Here is a 22,176-nt window from a genome sequence, read left to right on the forward strand (position 1 = left end):
TTTAAATGGGCAAAGGGAATACAATGCAAATTATTAAGGAACCCATCAAAAAGAAAAGCAAACTCTGTATTTTCAAAAATAGTTTTATAACATACTAGGTTCAGTACTTCATGTGCTTAGTCAATGTGGAACAACACACATGTACCATTACGAAGAAAGCATGGCAGCGTCTCTATTTTCTTAGAAGTTTGCAAAGGTTCAGCATGTCAACTAAAACTTTGACAATCTTCTGTAGATATGCAGTGGAGAGCATATTGATTGGTTGCATCATAGCCTGGTAGGGAAGCATCAATGCCCGAGAATGGAAAAGACAAACAAAAAATAAAATAGTGGTTACAGCCCAGTGCATTACGGTAAAGCCCTCCCCACCACTGAGCACCGTACACAGATTGCTGTTGCAGGAAAGCAGCACCCATCATCAAGGGTGCCCACCATCTAGCCCATGTTCTCTTCCTGCTGCTGCCATCAGGAAGATGGAACAGATGCTGCAGAAATCTGAGGACCACTCCATCAGGCTCAGGAATAGTTATTACCCTCAACCGTCAGGTTCTTGAACTAGAGGGGAGAACTTCACTCAATTTCACTCACCCTCTTCAATGAAATATTCCCACAACCTATGGATGCAATTCCAAGGACTCTTCATCTTATGTTATCAATACTTATTGCTTAATATTACTATTATTTTTTCTTTTTCTGTCTTTTGCTCATTGGTTGTTTGTCCTGTTGGGTGTGGTCTGTCATTGATTCTATGTGTTTCTTGCATTTATAGTGAATGCCCACAAGAAGATGTATCTCAGGGTTGTATATGGTGACATCTATATATGTACTTTGATAATAAATTTACTTTCAACTTTGAATTAAAATCAAAACTTTGGGAATGATTTCCTTTCCACGGTCCATAAGGAAAAGCCACTACAATTCAGCACAAACTTGTGCAAATCTCAGTGAAATATTTTGCAAACAAGATTATCAGTTCACTCAATTTCCGGGCTTTAGGAGATGGAAAACCAGAAACATTCTTGGTTAGCAACAAGCAAATCAATTTTAAAAATATATTTTACCAAGATCAGTATCCTAGAAACTGCATTCAAAATTTAAATTTAGTTAAAGGGCCAAATTTCTGATGAAAAAAAAAAATAATGAGTTCCCAAGAATGCTGTGTAGTTACTTATACCTCACATATTTCACAAAATTGCTAAATTATAAATAGTGGACACACTGCCACCATACAGTTTGACCCAATTAAGGGGCTGATCCAATTAGCTGAAATAGAAAAAGGTATTTTAAAAAAATACTGTTTAATTGAGTAGCATTTAAAATTAAATACAAAACAACTTAGAACATTATTAATACTACTACAGTACTATAAAACAGCACATTAGTTCCTAATAGTTATCGACAGAGGAATTAATCCAGTGTACGCTGCCCTGTAAAGGAAATTAGCTCAGACATCTTGTGCAAATAATGGACTGCCTTCACACAATGCTTTTGATGACTGTTTCTTCCTAGTCTTCATTTTCATTGTAACATTCAAGATGATTGTTGATATCTTCAAATTCCTCGTAGTTCCTGACTTGAAGTAGTGAAATCATTTCATTTTCACTCCTATCTGTTTCTGGCATCTCCAAGCCTGAATGCTTGAAACTGCAGTGAGCAAAACAGTTCTGAATTGTCTTGTTGCTTATTTCTGGCCAACTATCAGTAATAGAAATTGATTTTTTAACACAAATACACACAGCTGACGATATTTAAAAACTGTTTGATCTAAGTGCAATTTAATGCCTAATGTGTACATAAGTGCACTCAACTGACTCAAGTCAGAATCTGTTTGGCAATAGTCTCCTGTCCCAAATAAACAAAGGGAATCCCAGCTGTTTTCACCATAAGATTTTTGTTCTTTAAGAATTGCTCCAATTAACCTGAATCCATTGTTCAGCACTAATGAAAACATTCAACATTTAATGCTATAATTAACAAATTGCTTGAACCAGACTACACTGAACAGAGCAGGCTATACCTTTCAGTACAGATTAATTGATTTTTTCAGAAAGCAAGGACAAATCCACATTGTTGGTTTTCTTAGCAATATAATTTTCCTGAATGGATTGTGATCAGAAAATAGCTTTCTGAGTGACCACGGAGGAGCTGTGACTGGGCATTACAGTGGATGTTAATCTTACAGGACAACACTTGATCTCCACCTAATTATCTCTTGCCCACTGAGACCAAGACTTGTTAACAGAGTCCATTGCATTAACTTTCCTGCTCTCTTCCATTATGGAATTTAATCCACTATCGCAGTACACTGGTCCAAAGTTATCCTTAAAGTCAAAGATCAGTACATCAAATAGATTTTCTCTTGAATAAACAATGTATTTTCTTTATTACTTCTCAGCTTACCCATAATATCCAGATAATCTTCAGCCAGTACTGTAGGTCCTCTGTCAATAGGTTTACCTGATCCATTGAATACTCTGCCTGTAATGGAGCACATATCAGAAGCATAGACAATACACCATTTAATCCTTTGTGCTTGCTCAGCCTTTCAATAAGCTCATGCTGATGTTTTACCTCAATCCGCTTTACTGCTGTAACCCCATATCTCTTGATGCCTTTAATATCCAAAAATATGTGTTTTGCATATACTTAGTGACCGAGACCAAAGATCCTTTTGAGTAGACTCAAAACATTTGCTGCCCTCTTGGTGAAGAAAGTTTTTATCTTTTTCCTGAATGGCCAACTTATTTAGAAATGGTCACTATAGCTCTAGATATTTTTTTTTTAAACATTGAGAGATTCAGCACAGAATAGGCTTTTCAAGTCACACGGTCCAACAGCCCCAGATTTAACCCTTGCCTAATCACTGGACAATTTATAATGACCAATTAACCTACTAACCAGTACGACTTTGGACAGTGGGAGGAAACGCAAAGGCCCAGAGAAAATCCACACGTTCCACAAGGAGAATGTACAGACTCCTTACAAAGGACACTAGAATTAAACTCTGGCTGAAACTGTAATAGTGCATTCTAACCATTACGCTACCAGTGATGCCCATTAGTAGTAGTGAGATCAAGAACAACCCATTCAAGTGTTTATGTTTGCTATCACTCAACAGGACCATGGCTGCTCCAACAGTCCTTTAGTTCACTTTCCTGCCTTTTCTCCCCACAATCGCTTGATTCTGTTATCTCAACCCTAAAACTATCAAGTAACTACCCAGCACTCCCCCACCCCAAAGCACACCTCTCTGTGTCAGTTCCAGAGAATCACAACTCAAATAACTGATTCCTCATCTCTCTCTGAAGTGGGTGCCCCACTATTCCAGGATTATGCCTACTGCTTCTTTCCCATCAGAGGAAACATCTTATCACCAATTGTGTTGTTTAGTCTCCAAGAATTTTATACCCAAGACAACCATCAATCCCACATCCTCTGTTTAATTTTTTTTAAATAAGATCACCTCTGATTATTCTAAACTCAAGAGTACATAGGTTCAGACAACTTAATTCCTCCTCATAAATCACTCTTGCCATTCAAGAAATCAATTAGGTGAACCATCTTCTGGAGATTTAAATGGCTTTCAGTTCCATTAACTTCTCCAGTACTGATGCTAATTCCTCTGAGCTTCACAATTACAATAGTAGTTTCCACTATTTCACTGCATCCCAAGAAGATTTCTCTGCCACTTCCCTATTTCTGTATAACTAACAAGATGGCGGCGCGACACAGCCACTCCAGAGCTGATATGTTATTTGTTAAGCGGGGCTGTGCGCGATCCTAATCTAATGAAAAACGGACGTGGGAGCACGGAGCACCATCTGGAAATCTCCAGGAAGGCCCTCTTCGTTGCTGCTGCTGTGAGCTCCAGGTCTCAGTTAAGAAGAACAGACCCCCAGTCCTTGGGGTTGCGTTGCCGGTGGCCGTTGGTGGGGGCGTCTTAAAACGCTCGGCAGAGGGTGGTGCTCAGAGAGGCTGTGCCGGAGGGGATGGTCAGAGGCTCGGAGGTTCGACGGACTCGGACTCTGCTGCGGTCAGGTTGCTTTCAGTGTGTGCTGTGTCTGCGAGGCTGGGTTCGACAGAGCTTTCATTGTGTGCTGCGTCTGCGAGGCTGAGTCGGGCGGCGCCATGGAAGTCCATAGCGGGGATATTCCCTTCTGCCGCCGGTGTGAGATGACGAGTCTATCGGGACCCTGAGGACTTGTGGAAACTGTGTGGTGGTTTCTTTCGAACTGATAGTCTTTTAACACCTTTGGACTATTTTTACCGTGCCCATGGCCCGTTTTAAAAAAAATCAAATTATGGTATTGTTTGCATTGTTGTAACTATATGGTGTAACTATGTGGTTTTGTGCAGGTCTTGTAGCTTTAGTTTTTGGTCTTGTTTTTTTCTGGTGGGTTTGGAGCTCCTTTCCGGGGAACACACTAAGATGGTAGCACGATATTAATACGCAGCAGCCTCTCCGGACTCTGGATTGGGGATTGCCAAATGTTATGTGGATTTTCTGGTGTAGTCCATTTTGTCATGTGCTTAGTTGATATCATTCTGGAGGAACGTTGTCTCATTTTTTAACTGCATTGCATTTGTGGTTTTTAAATGACAATAAACTGAATCTGAATCTGAACTTCTGTAGTCTGGAAGGGAGCTGCATGAACCCTAAAAACAAGATTAGCCATAGGATTTTTTAAAGTCTGTTTCACACTAGTCTACTCCCATGTTTTAATTTTTCCTTTCCTTATTAATACTCCTTGGTCCTCCTGCAATTTTTCTAGTTCTTACTTTTTTGCCACCTTAAGCCTTTTACAAAGTTGCTTCCTCTCCACATCTGTATTATATTCTTTAATATCAAGGTTATTGCACCTCCTTTGCTGTTGACTTTCTTAAAGAGTAAACTTTCTGAAATGTTCCATTTTCAACCTTGGTCACACAAAACAGAAGCAAAAGAATTAATCCTCTGAGCCTGTTTCATCATTTAATGAACAACTGATCTAGTCGATGCCTCTGCACTACTCTTCCATTTTCTCTGGATTCCTCTCAAGTCCCTTGTAGTTCAAATGTTTGTAAATCTCAGAATTAAAAATATTTAGTGACTCTACGTTCCATATAACCTCTCGGGAAGAGAATCCCAAAGAATCTCACCCCTCAGAGAAGGAATTCCTCATTGGCTTTGTGGGTGGCTTCTTTTAATACAATGCTCCCGAATTCTAGAACCAATAATTATGGAAATAATTCATTATCTCTTATACTTTCTTACTCCAATGGATGTATACCTAACCTGCTCAACATTTTTTCATACATCAGCCTCTGCATCCCAGAAAACAGTCTATTTATTTAGCGCTACAGCGCTGAATAGGCCCTTTCAGTGACCCCACCCAGCAACCCCCAATTAACCCCAGCCTAATCAAGGGACAATTTACAATGACCAATTAACCAACTAACTAGTATGTCTTCGGACTGTAGAAGGAAATTGGAGGACCCGGAGAAAACCCACACATTCCATGAGGTCATACAGACTCCACACAGATGATGTTGGAATTGAACTCCATACCACTATGCTACTTTGATGCCCAAATGCTGTCATTCACATCAGTTACAAGATCCTTACACCAGTTAGACAAGAGCAAGGACTGAGGCACCTCCAGCTCTACCTTTTCAAAACTTGTAGCTACATCCTTCGGTCCATCTTAAACCTTGAATTGTCAGTCCTATTGCACCTAATGCAAGAGTATGGCAACCTCTTAAAAGAAAGTTTCCAGACATCTTTCTTCATTTGGGCACTACAGTAGTGCAGTGGTTAGTGCAAAGCTTTACAGATCAGGATGTAAGAGTTCAGAGTTCCATTCTGACATCATCTGTAAGGAGTTTGTACGTTTTATCTGGGTGCTCCAGTTTCCTCCCACCATCCAAAGCCGTTCTGGTTAGTAGATTAACTGGTCATTATAAATTGTCCCCTGATTAGGCTAGAGCTCAATCAGGAGTTGCTAGGTGGCGTGGCTTGAAGGGCCAATATCTCAATAAATACATCTCCAATGTATCAGCGCCTGAATTTCAGACATCAGCTCATCAACTTTCAGATCTGAAACATTAAAAGATATAGCTGAATTGAATATGTTAGAGACACTGCTCACAACTGATTGATTTTTAACCATTTTTCAATGGAATACTGGAAAAGATTTACACTGAGAAGCTCAACTGTAGCTCCCAATTTAACACATAATGTTAAATTATTGATTGAAAGTTGCTTTTAGAGAATAGAAGCAGAAGGAGCAGAGCGAAGTTATGAAGGCGTTAAACGGCGACTCAATTGCTAGCATCTTCGTAAACAGCTCCATTTCTATCTTTGAAATCACTTTTTTTTTTCCCTATTTAAGATTCTTTTGAAGACCCTGAGCTGGAGTTACACTCCGACATCGGTTCTTTGGGGGAATGGGACCTGCTCTCAGGGCCTCATTTTGATATCCCAAGGACGCTAGATTTTCAGGGCTCTGGAGACTTGTTGATTCTCAGCCGGTGCCCCTGACTGAAGCATTACAGGAGAACACGGAATATCAGGCACAATGGGTTAGCTGCATTGGATTGTGTGTCTGGAGGACTGCACTTTTCTGGGGCTGGCTCTCTAAATGCAGAGCTTGGAAAAAGCAAAGCAACAGACTTTTAACGCTGTAAACCAGCGAGTTATTTGTTATGTTTCCCCTCTCGCTGTGAAACAGGGACAGCTCTTTTCCCCTTATTATGGAAAGAGAGAGCCTGTGGCATGTCAAATTATTGGGTGAACAAGTAGTCTTTGGGGTGCTGCAAGTCTGTGTCCTTATTGATGCTTGCTATACGCTTGAGTGCTCGGCGGAGGTCGCTGGTGTTCTCTGCTGGTGGGGGGGGTTGATGCCTTGCTGCTTCTTGTGCGTGGGGGGGGGGGGGAGTTGGGGGGGCTTTGGGGTTCTAACTGTCATTCATTCTTTGGGGCACCCTTCTGTTTTCATGGATGTTTGTGAAGAAAAGGAATTTCAGGATATATATTGCATACATTTCTCCGACATTAAATGTACCTATTGAACCTACCAAGCATATCTTCAGACACAGGTGTGCGAAGTATGTCACCAGTAAATTCGCAGGCTGTTTTCTTTGCATCGATACCTGATGTTCCCTCAAAAACCTGTATCAAGATGAAAGATATATCAAAACATATTTAAAATACAATTCTTCAGTATCTATCATTAATGTTGCCAAGACAATTAGAGAGTTTACAGAAAGTCAGCATGTATTCACTGGATGATTTTTGTAAATAGTAACATGTTGTTAGCAGGGTGGAAATTCTAAAATGAAGGAACATTGCCTCAAAAGCTGATTCACTGTAAAAAGAGAGCTCTTCATGCACAACTGACAGAAATGGAAGTCACTTCCACAGAAAACAGCAAAGACTTGAGTAAATACATTTTGCATTGAAGAATAATTGCCTAAGCAACAATCTGGACAAACTCAATAGGTCTACAGCAGTTGCAATCTCTCTGGCTCTCCACTCAGCCTTCAACCACCTAGTCAACAACAATACCTACATCAGGTTGCTGTTTACTGATTACGGCTCAGTGTTCAAGACCATCACACCCTCTGTACTAATCAACAAGCTTCAAAGCCTGGGTCTTTGCACCTCCCTCCAAACTCTGACAGCTGTAACTGTAATAATGTCATGCTAACCACTTCCTTATCAGGAGACCACACCCTATGCGGAAGGGAAATACCTCCTTGCTGTCAATCAACAGCAGTGAACCTTAAGGATGTGTGCTTAGCCCGCTGCTCTGCTCCCAACACATCGATGTAGTCATAAAGAAGGCAAGACAGCGGCTATACTTTATTAGGAGTTTGAAGCGATTTGGCATGTCAACAAAAACAACTCAAAAACTTCTATAGATGTACCGTGGAGAGCATTCTGACAGGCTGCATCACTGTCTGGTATGGAGGGGCTACTGCACAGGACTGAAAGAAGCTGCAGAAGGTTGTAAGTCTAGTCAGCTCCATCTTGGGCACTAGCCTACAAAGTACCCAGGACATCTTTAGGAAGTGGTTTCTCAGAAAGGCAGCGTCCATTATTAAAGACCTCCAGCACGCAGGGCATGCACTTTTCTCACTGTTACCATCAGGTAGGAGGTACAGAAGCCTGAAGGCACACACTCAGCGATTCAGGAACAGCTTCTTCCCCTCTGCCATCCAATTCCTAAATGGACTTTGAAGCTTGGACACTACCTCACTTTTTTAATATACAATATTTCTGTTTTTGCACATTTTTTAATAATTTGTTCTATATATGTAATTGATTTACTTATTTATTATATTTTTTGTCTCTCTCTGCTGGATTATGTATTGCATTAAACTGCTGCTAAGTTAACAAATTTCACGTCTCATGCTGGTGATAATAAACCTGATTCTGATTCTCTATACACCCATTACCATGTGACTAGGCCCTGATCAAATGCCATTTATAAATTTGCCAATGACAACTGCTGTTGGGAGAATTTCAGATGGTGATGAGGCAGCGTACAGGAGTGAGGTAGATCAGCTGGTTGAGTGGTGTCACAACAACAAACTTGCACTCAGTGTCAGTAAGACCAAGGAATATATTGTGGACTTCAGGAAGGGGAAGTTGAGGAAACACACACCTGATCAAGGGATAAGCATTGGTAAGGGTGAGCAGTGTCAAGTTCCTTATGTCAACAGACCTGGAAATCTATTCTGGGCCCAACATACTGTTGCAATTCGAAGGCAGCACATCAGCCGCTATTATTTCATTAAGAGTTTAAGGAGAGTTAGTATGTCATCAAAGACACTAGCAAATTTCTACAGATGTACCATGGAGACCATTTTAACTGGTTACATGTCCATCTGATATGGGGGGGGGGGGGGCGCACAGCACAGAATTGGAAAAAGCTGCAGAAGGTTGTAAACTCAGCCAGCTCCACCATGGGCACTAACCTCCCCAGCATCGAGGACATCTTCAAAAGGTGATTCTCTAAGAAAGTAGCAACCATCAATAAGGACCCCTATCACCCAGGACATGCTCCCTTCTTATTACTACCGAAGAGGTGGTACAGGAGCTTGAAGATACACATTCAGCATTTAGGAACAACTTCTTCCCCTCTACCAACAGATCTCTGAATGGACAATAAACTAACTAATGAATACTGCCTCCTATTTCTGCTCTTTTTGCACTTCATATATACAATTTCTTATTGTAATTTGCTGTACAGTTGCCACAAAACAACAGATTTCATAACATATGTCAGTGATATTAAGTATAATTCTGATTTGCATTACAAAGGGAGGCTAGTGCTGGAAAACAGATAAACGAGGGCCTTCTCCTTCAATGGCAAGGGAAATAAAATAGATTGAATATATGTATATAACTACAACTGTACGATGACCATGTTAGCACACTATTTACCGCACCAAGAATGTAAAATCTGCAAGATGACAACTTGGGATGAATAATTTAAAGAAACGCATTCTGCTGAAAGGTAGGTAGCTGTTTGGTGAAAGAGAGTTGCTATCAACTTCCCATTTGTACAAAGGCAAAATGTCTAGCCTCAGCTTTACCTCTCAATGACTATAAGGTCCTTCTGAAATTGGGTCCTCAGGAGAACCAACCAAAAGATTGGTCTTCAAAGGTTCACAACACAATGCAACAACCCTTCCAAGATGCACAGACCAGTTCAGTCAGCCATCTGCATCACGCATCTTGGGGAAACAGAGACACATGTAGAAACACCAATGCCTTTGGACAGAATATACTACAAAAAGTAGTGGATACGGCCCAGTCCATCATGGGTAAAGGCCTCCCTACCATTGAGCACATCTACATAGAGCACCACCACAGGAAAGCAGCATCCGTCAAAGTACCCCACCAGCTAGGCCACGCTCTCTTGTCACTGCTGCTATCAGGAAGGTGGTACAGGAGCCTCAAGACCCACACCATCAGGTCCAGAAACAATTGCTACCCCTCACTCATCAGGCTCTTGAACCAAAGGGTATAACTTCTTTCAACTTCACTTGCCCAAGCACTGAAATGTTCCCACAACCTATGATCCATCTCATGTTCTCGATATTTATTTCTTCTTATTATTACTACTTTTTTCCTTTCTTATTCTATTTGCACAGCTTGTTATCTGTTTGACATTAGCTGTCTGCCCTGTCAGATGTGGCCTTTTATTGATTTTATTCTGTTTTATTGTTTTTATTTTGAACTTTGAACAAGCAAATCTAATTCAAATCAAACTATTGAAATTTACAGAATTATATAACTGGTGAAAATAATTTTTTTAATGTTACCAGCAGCCTGGAAAACTGATCTGGAGTCATGGTACCAGTACTCAAGAGCCACACTTAAAGGGAGAGGTTGCGTAGACAAGGACCTCTCTTCTCAGAATGTAGGAGATTGAGAAGTGACCTTATAAACGTGTATAAAATTATGAGGGGTATAATAAGATGAAAAGGCATTCTTGTTCCCAAGGTAGGAAAACTAAAAACTAGAGGACATAGGTTTAAGATGAGCAATAAAAGATTTAAAAGGGATCTTAGGAGAAAATTGTTCAGGCAGTGGGTGATGCGTATATGGATGAATTGCCACAGAAAGGATATGAGGTGAGAGCAATAACATTGAGAAAACACAAGTACATAGATAGGAGGAGTACAGAGTGAGATGAGCTAAATGCAGGCATATGGGATGAGCTCGGTGAGCACCACAAGATGCATGGATGAGTTGGGACAAAGGCCTGTTTCCATGCTGTATGACTTTCTTATTGAATGTTAAATCATCGTGGATTCATATGGTATTATCAACCAGGTTTCAACTTCAAGCTATCAAAGGCCAACTGGCTGAGGAACCAGATCACTAAGCCAGTAACAATTGCAGCAAAAAGTAAATTGAAATGATTTTTAAAAATAGATATCTTAGGATATTAGAAACCATCTGGTGCATAGTGCAGACCAAATTCATGCATCCAGCTTTTCTCTCCTATATTAACGATGACACTTACCATGTTGGATGCTGCCTAACATGTAGAAAAATGATTGGTTCACTGCATGGTATTGGCAAGACTCAATGGGCCAAATGGCCTAATTCTGCCCCACTGTCTTATGATTTTCTAAGGTCTTGAACTGAAAGGTTAGAAGCATTAGAAAGGATTACTAGGTTTTTCAAATTTGTTGAACTATAAGGATTGAAGTATAGGAAGTTACCAAATCTGTGTTAAACATGCACAAAACCATCCGTTTTACTCCAAGTGTCTTGTAATGAAGACCAACATACCACATGCCTTATCTGTTTGCCACACTTGCATGTTTGCTTTCAGTAACTGGTGTATAATGACACTGAAGTCCCTTTGGAGATCAACATTTCCCAATCCACCATTGTGTATAATAGTGGTCACCAACCTTTTTAAGACCAAGATCCCCTACCTCGGCCTTAGTGAAAGGCAAGATCGACACCAGATCGATTAGTTATACACATGCGCACCGGGACAGAAAAGACCGAAAGTAAAACCCCGCAACCCAGAAGTAGAAATGATGTACAAACACCAGGGGTCACCACCCTTTTTTTGCACTGTGGACCAGTTTAATATTGACAATATTCTTGTGGACCGGCCGACCGGGGGGGGGGGGGGGGGGGTATTAAACACGATGGGAATACAGCGATACTCGAAACAGGTTCCTTATGTCCAGTCTATTCCGCAATTTAGTTGTTGTGCCTCTCAGCACCTAGCCGCTGTCCCGCTTGCTCACGTTTTTTCCGCTGGAAAAAAAAACCTCCCGCCCACCGCCAGACGCCTTAACCAGGCATGGTGGTTCCCGTATCAGGGCCGCGATGGTCACAGTCCAAAGAGAGCAACCGACCAAGCGAGAACTGCGACAAGACGCGCGCCCGCCCCCCTTGTAGGATCTATCGGCCAACAAAAATTTGGCTCGAGGGTTGACTTTCAGTAGATCACAGCGAGATAGCTGCTCTGATACTTACAAATTAGGTCATCTGCGAATATTTTAGCACCGGGTTCCGACAAACATTTGGTGTGCTAAACAGGTTTAGAGGCGGTGCCCATCTGTCCGCGCTCCAGGCCGGTAGCAACAGCACTTCCCGCCGCCCAGTTACCCAAGGCCAACCAGTGATCCCTGGTGTCAGGGTGTCACTGCATTTAGGCGACTGATGACCTCGCGTGGGTTCAAGTTCAACAGTGGGTGTGACAGGAAATGAGGAAAGGTGCAGCTAACTCATATTGTTTCCTTGCGGCCTGGTGGTTGGGGACCACCATGTGGCAGGGGAGCTACACGTATGCACAATGGGCAGAAAGAACAGAACTAAAACCCCACAACCCGGAACAATCTCTCAACATTATTTGTGTATTTATTTTTCTTTTTTTTCGGGATCTACTGGGAAAGTCACAAAGTCACGGGTAGGCAACCACTAGTGTATAAGATGATGAGAGGCATTGATTGTGTGGATTGTTCCAATTTCCCAGGGCTGAAAAGGCTAACACAAGAGGGCACAGTTTTAAGGTGCTTGGAAGGAGGTACAGAGATGTTTTTGTGTGTTTTTGTTGTTTTTCTTTTACACAGAGAGTGGTGAGTGCGTGGAATGGGCTGCCAGCAATGGTAGTGGAGGCGGATACGATAGGGTCTTTTAAGAGTCTCCTGGATAGGTACATGGAGCTTAGAAAAATAGAGGCTATGGGTAACTCTAGGTAATTTCTAAAGTAAGTACATGTTCAGCACAGCATTGTGGACTGAAGGGCCTGCATTGTGCTGTAGGTTTTCTATGTTTCTATGTTTCCATTTAAAAAAAAATTCCTTTCATTGTTCCAATTAAAAGGGATGGAATAATATTTATCTACATTTTGCAGCATCTCTCATGTCCTTTTCTAGTCACTCAAGCTTTCTGAGCTAATCAGATAATCCTTCTGCATTGACAATCAATAAATGTTATCATATTCATTTCAATATCACACAAGTTTAATATTAAATTCCCACCTGTACTACAGCCTTATTGCCACTGACTTCCAAAACTTGTCCACTTCTGACAGTGCCATCAGGAAGAGTAAGATGTACAATTTCTGCAAATCTTGGAAACTAATCAAAACAAAGAATCAATTTTAATCAATATTAGGTTGAAATAATTTACTACTGTACAAGCAAATCATGCTGTCAACTGTTTAATATTTTCTTGAAAAAATGTTTATGATCTTTAGATCAATAATTTTACCTTCATTTGCTAAGCTTTGGTCAAAGACTCATACAAACCTGTTCTAATCTTTCCAAACACCAGTACTTATAATTAGATCATGTCAGCCTCACAAATTTCTTCTTTTAAAAAAATGGTGTGTATTTTTATTTACATATGTTTAGCTATTTGCATTTTATTGCATGGCATTACATAACTTCAGATGAAATAGCACAATAGCATCTAAGTTTACACTCAGGGCGGTCAGACTGACTGAGCGTCTAATTAAGAGTTGTTTTATAAGCATGCTATTGAAATCGTAATATCAGCACAACATTTCTTGCCAAAACACTTCGGTTATTTGGTTGGGATTCAAAATTGTACTTTTAATTTGAATTCCAAATTAAGCCAAATTAATTATTTTTGTTGTAATAATTACCTTTACTTTATCCAGAATCACCAATGGCCCATTTACACCAGACACCGTCTTATATGCTATTAAAAGTAAAATTCATATTAAAATTAGTATTCATCAGAATTTTACTATCATATTCATTATATATCACACAAAAATACAAGTGGCATATTTCAAATATTTCCAAGTGCTGTGCTGCAATTAAAATTAAATGCAGTTAGTACAAATGTACACTATCCACATTAATTAAGATTTTTACATTTTCGCTGGCTTAATCCAAAACAAAAATCACCTCACTTCTGTACTAATCCAGCTTTCTCAAACCTACCAGTAGTGTTGCTGGTCTGTTTACTAAATGTACTCCCTTCTAGACGAGCATGATTACAAAGATCATTTTTCATCAATCTGTATTAAAAGACTCATGGAATACTTCAATTGCTGGTCAAGGCTCAATATATTAACAGAATCGCTATTTGATGAACAAGACACAATGGCATTACTGTTGTACGTACGGGTGGTCAACTGTCAGTGAGCTGTAAGAAAAGCGCATATTTTGCAGCGTGATTTCGATACATTACTAAGTGCTCAAAATTGCCTTATTATTTAACTGCAACTTTGGATGCTACTGTCAGGTGATGAAGCAATACAGGGAGACACAGGCTATTACCTTGGCCTTTTTATTTTACATGGGAAAATATTACCCATGCAGACAGAGAAGACAATTTGACTATGTTTGACATTTATTTCTGATCAGTCTTCTCTCACATCTGTGGTGGCTGAAGTAAGGACTGCATTGTTTCGATTGGCTTCTATCACGCTTTGCTTTTTGTGTAATCCGTCAATCTCTTCACCGATATCAAAGCTGTAAGGAAATTAGAACAGACCAGCTCTACTGCAGTGCACTAAAGCTTAGCAGGGTGCATCCACTATGCAACTAATTAGGCTGCAGCCAACAGAATAAACCTGTCAATGTTCGGTTGCTGTTTCCCACACACCTGCATTTCATTCACTAATAAGCAAACATCAGGAGTAGCAAGGCAAATTGCTCAAGCATGAAAAACCATATAACAGTGTTGCAATCAACTACAATATTTTTAGTTTCCATTTGGAAGCTGCAGAATGCTTAAACTTATATTCTTGAAGACAATCAGTTGCTGAAAAAGTATATTTCTATAAAAAAAATTTAAAAGCAGATCAGTTATCTGAAAGTTGAGTTCTTCATCTTGTACTCTGCTTTGAACAATTCTTAGAAAAGTACTAATCTGTCAATAAAAAGAAATGTTAATATGATTGAACAATGGACAACTAAATGTAACCAGTAACTAATTTATAGAAAAGCTAAGCAGGTATACAAAAGAGGTACCATTTCTGGGAAGTTATGTATTTGATACATTCATCTTGACAAACACAAAGCTATTTTGTCACATTGAATTGTATTATTTACTGCAATTAAAACAAATTTTAGGAGAATTTGAATACTGGAATTTCAAAATTGTATCAATTTACTGAAATTAAATGTAATCTGAAAAATTTAATGTTATTAAAGTAATATACTGGAAATATTCTATATTTTAAACATTGGATTTGTTACCTTAAAATGGAGTTTAATACTAAATTTTGCATTTCTTTGCGATGAGCTGAGTTTATAGACTTCTTTTGCACAGCTTAATTCAGTGCAAGTTTTTTTTGCCATAATCCATCAGGAAGCACCATTTCAATTATAAATAAAAACTCTCTCCACCCCTTCCCCACTTGAGCTCAAGTACACAGCCCCCTGTTTAACATGCAGCTCCTGAGCAGGTCACAAGGCCGTCTGTTCAGCTGCCAGCAGCTTTTGTGTACAAAGATGTTAATTGGTTCTAATCCCTTCATAGAAGCTGTTTTGGTAGCCTGACCCAGCACCCTGAGGGACACCTTGGTGTGAAATACTAAGGGCCCATTCAAGTAGGAGTGAAAGAAAGCAGTGTGCATTCCAACACATTTGATTTAAAAGGCTGGAGCGTACAGCATCATTCTAAACTGAATAAATCTTACAAGTTTTGGTAACAGTGAAGCATGCTCTCTTCAGTGATGTAATCTACTAAAAGAGTACCTAAACTACAACTCATTTTCAAAATAATACAGGCACATTAAAAGAATGTTACATGGTATGGCTGTTCAGTTTTGAATTAGATAATAAGTCAGTTCAGTTTGTATACATAATAGCAAGATTAGCATGATTAAGGCAGGATAAAGAGTAGATCTGAATACAATTTATTAAAATGGTCCTAGTGTTAGGTCTGCTTTACTTTTTCCCTTTCTATTATTCCTTCTCTTTCCCTGCCATGGCATATTAAAAACATATGGTTTGAATAGATGCAAATATGCTACCCTCTCTTTTCATACTCATTGCACCAACCTGCAATCTCACAACCAGCTTATTCTTTCTATCAAATATTTCATGGCTTGAAAACATTTTGCATCTGGGAAAGTTGACAGGACTTGAAGTCGACAGTAAGGCTCTAATTTTTCCACATTAACTGAACAGAAACACAGAAATACTTGAAATAAAGAGACTGTATCACTAATAAGAAATTTCTAAACCTAAAATTGACTGAATAAACAGAACTTTCAGATTGAGCCTGAAGGGCTGCAGGAAAGCACCAGCTTCCTAAGCGTTGCTGATTACAGCTTATACAGCTTGTTAGCCAAAAAAAGCATTCAGAGAACACAACTTATTAATTTGTACAGGTATATCAAAGCTATTTTATAAGCAATTTCATAATCACATGTAATACAACGAATGCCACTGTGGCTAAGAAATGTTGAGGGACTGACAACAGCACTTGATCTGTGTTGTATTATGGATGTTGGTTGCACTTGGCACAAATATTTGTTTCTCCACGGTGATCCTCTTGTAATACTAGTACCAAAGATCTACTAGTTTTTGGCATGTAAACAATAAATAATTTTAAAGAAATACATTTTCATAGGCATTTCTTTGTTTAGCATATTTTGAGCTTCTTCATACCCACCCATTACAAGGTCAATGATTTTCCAGATAGCTGACACATGGTATTTGCTTATTGGAACATTAACAGCAGGAAGAGTAATCTAAAGAATTTCCAGTACCATAGACACTCAAAATATTAACATTCTGCATACACATTTTTGAACTTGAGTACAATTTACCATTTCCCTTAGGTAGTACTGTTCAATGTGAAATTGGAAGTATATTTTTTAATATTACAATATATATTAAATAACACATGCATAATAAGTTCCAATCTACATATATTATGCATAATAATGATTTATATGTCTATTGGAACACTCAAATAACTTGGACTCTCTGTTGGTCATGGTCAACCATGGATGGTGTGTCCTAACTGCCTACATGATACACAAGCCAGTATGCAAGCCAATGTTGGCACATGGCCTAGTGGATAAGGCATCGGTCTAGTGATCTGAAGGTCACTGGTTCGAGCCTCAGCTGAGGCAGCGTGTTGTGTCCTTGCGCAAGGCACTTAACCACACATTGCTCTGCAACGACACTGGTGCCAAGCTCCTAGTGCCCTTCCCTTGGACAACATTGGTGGCATGCAGAGGGGAAGCTTGGGCAACTGCCGATCTCCCATACAACCCTGCCCAGGCCTGCGCCCTGGAAACCTTCCAAGGTCCAAATCCATGGTCTCACGAGACTAAAAAATGCCTATATATGCAAGCCAGGGCAGTATGGTATGGAGAACAAGCATTTGTTGCTCATGCACAGGCTCCCCCTCTCCACGCAAAGGAACAGAGACATGAACAGTTTGTCACCAGTGACTTTGCAGGAGTTGCCAGTCAGTGTATAACACAGGACTGCCTTAGGGCTCCAGCTCTGGATTTTTCCCCTCGGGGTTTACTCCCAAAGCCTTCTCCATGAATGGATATGGGCCACAAGGCAACAGAGATTTGAGATTAGAGTTTTCCTTCTCCTAGATGAGCTGCCAACCATGGCTGATGAGTCCCATCTGGCTGAAGTGGCTGGTTTTAAGGTCCCAGTAACATTTTGAGTAACATTTTGCCCCTTCTCCTGTCAGTAGAAATAGTTCCACCAGAGTTAGTAGCTAAACCAAGTGTGAAGGCCAGGAGCTGGACATGATTGTCAGAGGCTATTTGAAACATATTATTGGGAGCATTTAATAGGTAGTGGGAGCTTATCCCCACTACCACCCCCGGCTACAACAACCTGAAGAACTTCAAATAATTTCATTCACACTATACTTACACAGAAAGACTCCTTCGGCTGCATGCTCATGTATTTAATAAAACTAAGAACAAAGTTGTTGTACATCTAATTCACTTCACAATGTCTCATTTTTAAGCAGGAAGGAAATCACATTCAGCCTATCTACTGAATGCAACCTTTAAAATTTCGAAGGTAACAGGAACCAATAAAACAAAGTACACTTTTCAAAGCTTTCACCCATCCCCCCTCACCTCCACTAGTCTCTAAAGAAATCAAGAAAATAATCTACTACTGCCTTGGTTTGTTGTAGAATCTATTATTAAGGGCATTATAGCAGAACACATCGAGTCTTTATAATACTTTCTCAAAGGGCTCAGAAACAGTGTTTTGAATATTTATACAGCAGACAAAGATAGATGACTGATAGAAGGGCAAAATGTTACTCAAGGTAGATGTGAATGTTGCACTTAGAATAAATTATCTCATCATTTGTCATGGGGCAAGTGCCCTACTGCTTCTAATATGTTCAGATATGGATATATATTCTAGTCAGAAGATATGGCTTCAAGAATATCCAGGATGCTATTTCAATGGTATGTGTTAATTGTAGTTAATTTCAGATGAAACTTTATCTGAAACTCAGCCTTCAACAACGTATACAAAAGATCGAATGGTACTATTCAAATAGTACACAAGTTCTCCAACCAATACTCATCCCTCATTCCATATTATGAATGATGGAGTATGCAATTATTCCTCCATTACTTGTGTGCCGACAAGTTGCTGCCATGTACCAAAAATCAAAAATTACAATTGCTGGAAATTTAATATCAAAACAGAAAATTTAGTAGAATATTTCTTCAATTCTGATATGTCATCTCTATATCTCTTGCCACAGATACTGCTTAATCTTCAGAGTATTTTCAGTATGATCAATAATTTTTACAGCACTATATTGTCAGCCTGCGACATATACTGGAATGCCAAGTCCACTGGCAGTCCCAATGAAGGGTTTCAGCCCTAAACGTCGACTGCTTTTTAATTTCCAAAGATGCTGCCTGACCTGCTGAGTTCCTTCAGCATTTTGTGTGTGTTCCAAATGCATGTCCTTTCTTAAATAAAGTTATTTGGTTCCCTTTATCTTTGTTCTTAAAATGGTCCTATAGTACTGCGCAGAAGTCTTAGATATATAATTATATATGGAGCCTGAGACCTTTGCACAGTACTGCAGTAATTGTATGTATTACATTGTACCGCTGCAACAAAAAAACATGACATATATGAATGATGATCAATCTGGTTCTAATATGATCTCTGCTGTGGACTAAGAGTCGAAAGGGAGCAGGGGTAAGGAAATCATGGATAGGAAAAGGGGAAAGGGGAGGGAGCAAGCAAGAAACACCAGAGAGACATTTTGTAATGATCAATACAGGTGTCCCCCACTTTACAAATGTTCACTTTACGCCACTTCGCTTTTACAAAAGACCTACTTTAGTAAACACGAGGAAATCTGCAGATGCTGGAAATTCAAACAACAACATACACAAAATGCTGGTGGAACACAGCAGGCCAGGCAGCATCTATAAAGAGAAGCACTGTCGACGTTTCAGGCTGAGACCCTTCATCAGGACATTACATTACATTGTAATTAGTAACTACCGTAGATTCCGGACTACAGAGCGCACCTGATTAAAAGCCGCTGGCTCTAATTTTAGAAATAAAATCAATTTTTTACTTGTACAGGCCGCACCGGATTTTCAGCCGCAGGTGTCCCATGTTGTAATCTGAGATATTTACACAGAAAGATATTACACGTGAGGATTTTTTAACTTTTAATTAAATCCATATGGTAACATAAACAAATACATATTGCAAATGCTTTATTTCGAACCGTGCCTGTAACGCGGCTACTTTTAAATATACGTTGCGTATACTTCTTTACTGAACAACATTCCAATATCTCCTAACGACTGGTAAAAAATATATTTACTGCAGCCTACCAGGAAAAGTTATTGATCGCCTTTAACTTAAAAGCAGCGTTTTCGCTCCGCCGCTCCCCCCCCGCCGTCCCGTTTATCGCAAACCGGCATTTTTCCCACAAGACACCGCGAAACCGGGTGTGACGTCATAGCATCCCGCGATGTAGTACAGAAAACAAATATAGTTAAAACAGTTCTAACTTTAACTAACAAATGAATTACTAAGCGAAAATATTATAAACTAAGTAACTGCCATAAAGGCAGCACAATGCTTTTCTTCGAGTGTTTTCCATGTTGATGAGGGTGAGTACAAATGACTGATTTACAATAATTTAATTGTGAAAGTGCGCTTGATTTATCGTACAATTTCATTGGACCTCTGTGAACTACTCATCAATTTTATTGGTCTACTGTTACGAGGCAAAATGTTTTTGGCGGCATGAAAAAAAATAATACATTAGCCGCTCCGTATTAAAGGCCGCAGAGTTCAAAGCTGTTCAAAATGTGGGAAAAAAGTAGCGGCTTAAAATCCGGATTCTACGGTACATTAATTACATTGTAACTACATTAGTAACCTGTTTTCGCATTATAAAGAGGATTTTCGCCTTTAAGAAAATTTTTCCCATATAAATTAATGGTTCTTCGCTTTAGGCCATTTTGGCTTAAGAAAGGTTTCACAAGAATGCTCTACCTTTGTAAAGAGGTGGGGAACACCTGTAAACCAATTTTTGGGAATCTCACTTTGCCTGCTGTCTCATGGCTGGGTATGTCTGCAACCATGCCACCCCCGCCCCCCCCCCATTCCTCCTCTTCCACCTGTCCCACACATCTTCCACATCCGCACCACTCTAGTCATTCCTAACACCCTTTGCTCCCACCAGATTTACACGTTGACACCCTAGCTATATACACGTGCCTGAGACTTTTGCACAATACTGTATATGTAGATTAATCCAATATTTTTATAACAGTCTGACTTTCAATATGTTAGCAGTGTTAAAAACTTAAATGTATCAGTTTTAGGGTTTGGTGGCATAGTGCTTAATATACTGAAGATAGATTTTTAAAAAAAGATTAGCTTTATTTGTCAGGAAAATGTGTTGCTTGCTTTCAGGATATGCTGGGGCCATACTGCAAGTATCACCATGCTTCAGGTGCCAAATCAGAATCAGGTTTAATATCACACACAAAATGCCAGAGGAACTCAGCAAGCCAAGCAGCATTTAAGGGAAAAAAGTACAGTCGACATTTCGGACCGAGTCTCTTCAGTTCTGCTGAGTTCCTCCAGCATTGTGTGTTGCTGGGTTTCTAGCATCTGCAGATTTTCTCTTGTTTGTAAAAGGAGCTATCACACACTTCTGTTAAACATGCATCTGACTTACCAAATACACTTTAGGGAAGGAATCTGCCATCCTTACCCTACCTGACTTTGACAACTAAATAATAGATAGCTGTTTTGTTCCATTCAGGGGCATAAAGCAATGGACAATAAATGCAGACCATATCAGTGATAATCCTTTTCCCACTGACAAACCTTCAAAAAATCATTCTTGGAAAACAGACAAAATAGCTCACGTCACACATCCACATATGACTTCAAATTGGAAATCAAAAATCTGATAGTGAATTAATTCAATATAGTTCACTCATTTTAACATTTTTTAAAAATCTGAATCCATTAAATATATGTGTTTTCTCCATTCTTGGAGTTAAGGTTGTTAGATAGCCATTCAGCCCCTTGACCTATTCTGTCATTTAATTGCTGAATTTTACCTCAAGAAAATAAGATTCATTTATCAACTCTGCATGAGCCTTTTACATTTACCAACACTATCACCACATCAACTAAATGCAAGAGAAAACAGTGAAATTTTATGCAATCATAATTAACCTTTAAGCCAATGCCCCACCCCACCCGAACATCAATAGATCTTTACAAATTTTAGCCAGAAATCAGAACTCATGTCAGCAGTCACAGAAATAAGTACTTAACAGAAATGATAATGCCATTTCCAAAGCAGTTCTCTGGAAGCTCCAAATCATACCGATTATTAGAAAGTAAATTGAATTTTAAATTACTTCCTTCAAATATTTTATTGCGGTCTTGTCTGATTGTATCCTTGAAATACCAAGGGGCATTGTGTTATACAAGTATGCTGTTACTGTTAGATGAGCAAACTATCTGTAATACCCAAGAATTGAATTTAATCTATGGCTTTCAACTGGTTCCCAGATTTGTGGTTATTCATTTAATTACAGCTTGTTGTACATTTTATTGCTAATTTAAGTTCTATTAGAGAGGGGCATTTTTCTTCACTCAATGTGAATATATTATTGAGTTTTAAACAAAAAAAATGATATAAAGTACTTAATATTT

The 22,176-nt window shown here is 39.3% G+C and overlaps 1 protein-coding gene across 1 annotated transcript in view; it reads right to left on the bottom strand.

Annotated features, from left to right (window-relative positions):
- atp6v1ba (ATPase, H+ transporting, lysosomal, V1 subunit B, member a) overlaps positions 1–22,176 on the bottom strand; it is a 101,356-nt gene that overhangs the window by 51,828 nt on the left and 27,352 nt on the right. The window contains exons 2-5 of the mRNA XM_073027848.1: positions 13,635–13,690; positions 13,006–13,104; positions 7,057–7,150; positions 2,401–2,478 (exon numbers count right to left, since the gene is read on the bottom strand). Coding sequence (XP_072883949.1) covers positions 2,401–2,478; positions 7,057–7,150; positions 13,006–13,104; positions 13,635–13,690 — 327 coding nt within the window. The remainder of the gene's footprint in view (positions 1–2,400; positions 2,479–7,056; positions 7,151–13,005; positions 13,105–13,634; positions 13,691–22,176) is intronic.

The sequence above is a fragment of the Hemitrygon akajei genome, chromosome 23 (assembly GCF_048418815.1).
Source record: "Hemitrygon akajei chromosome 23, sHemAka1.3, whole genome shotgun sequence".
Taxonomy (NCBI): domain Eukaryota; kingdom Metazoa; phylum Chordata; class Chondrichthyes; order Myliobatiformes; family Dasyatidae; genus Hemitrygon; species Hemitrygon akajei.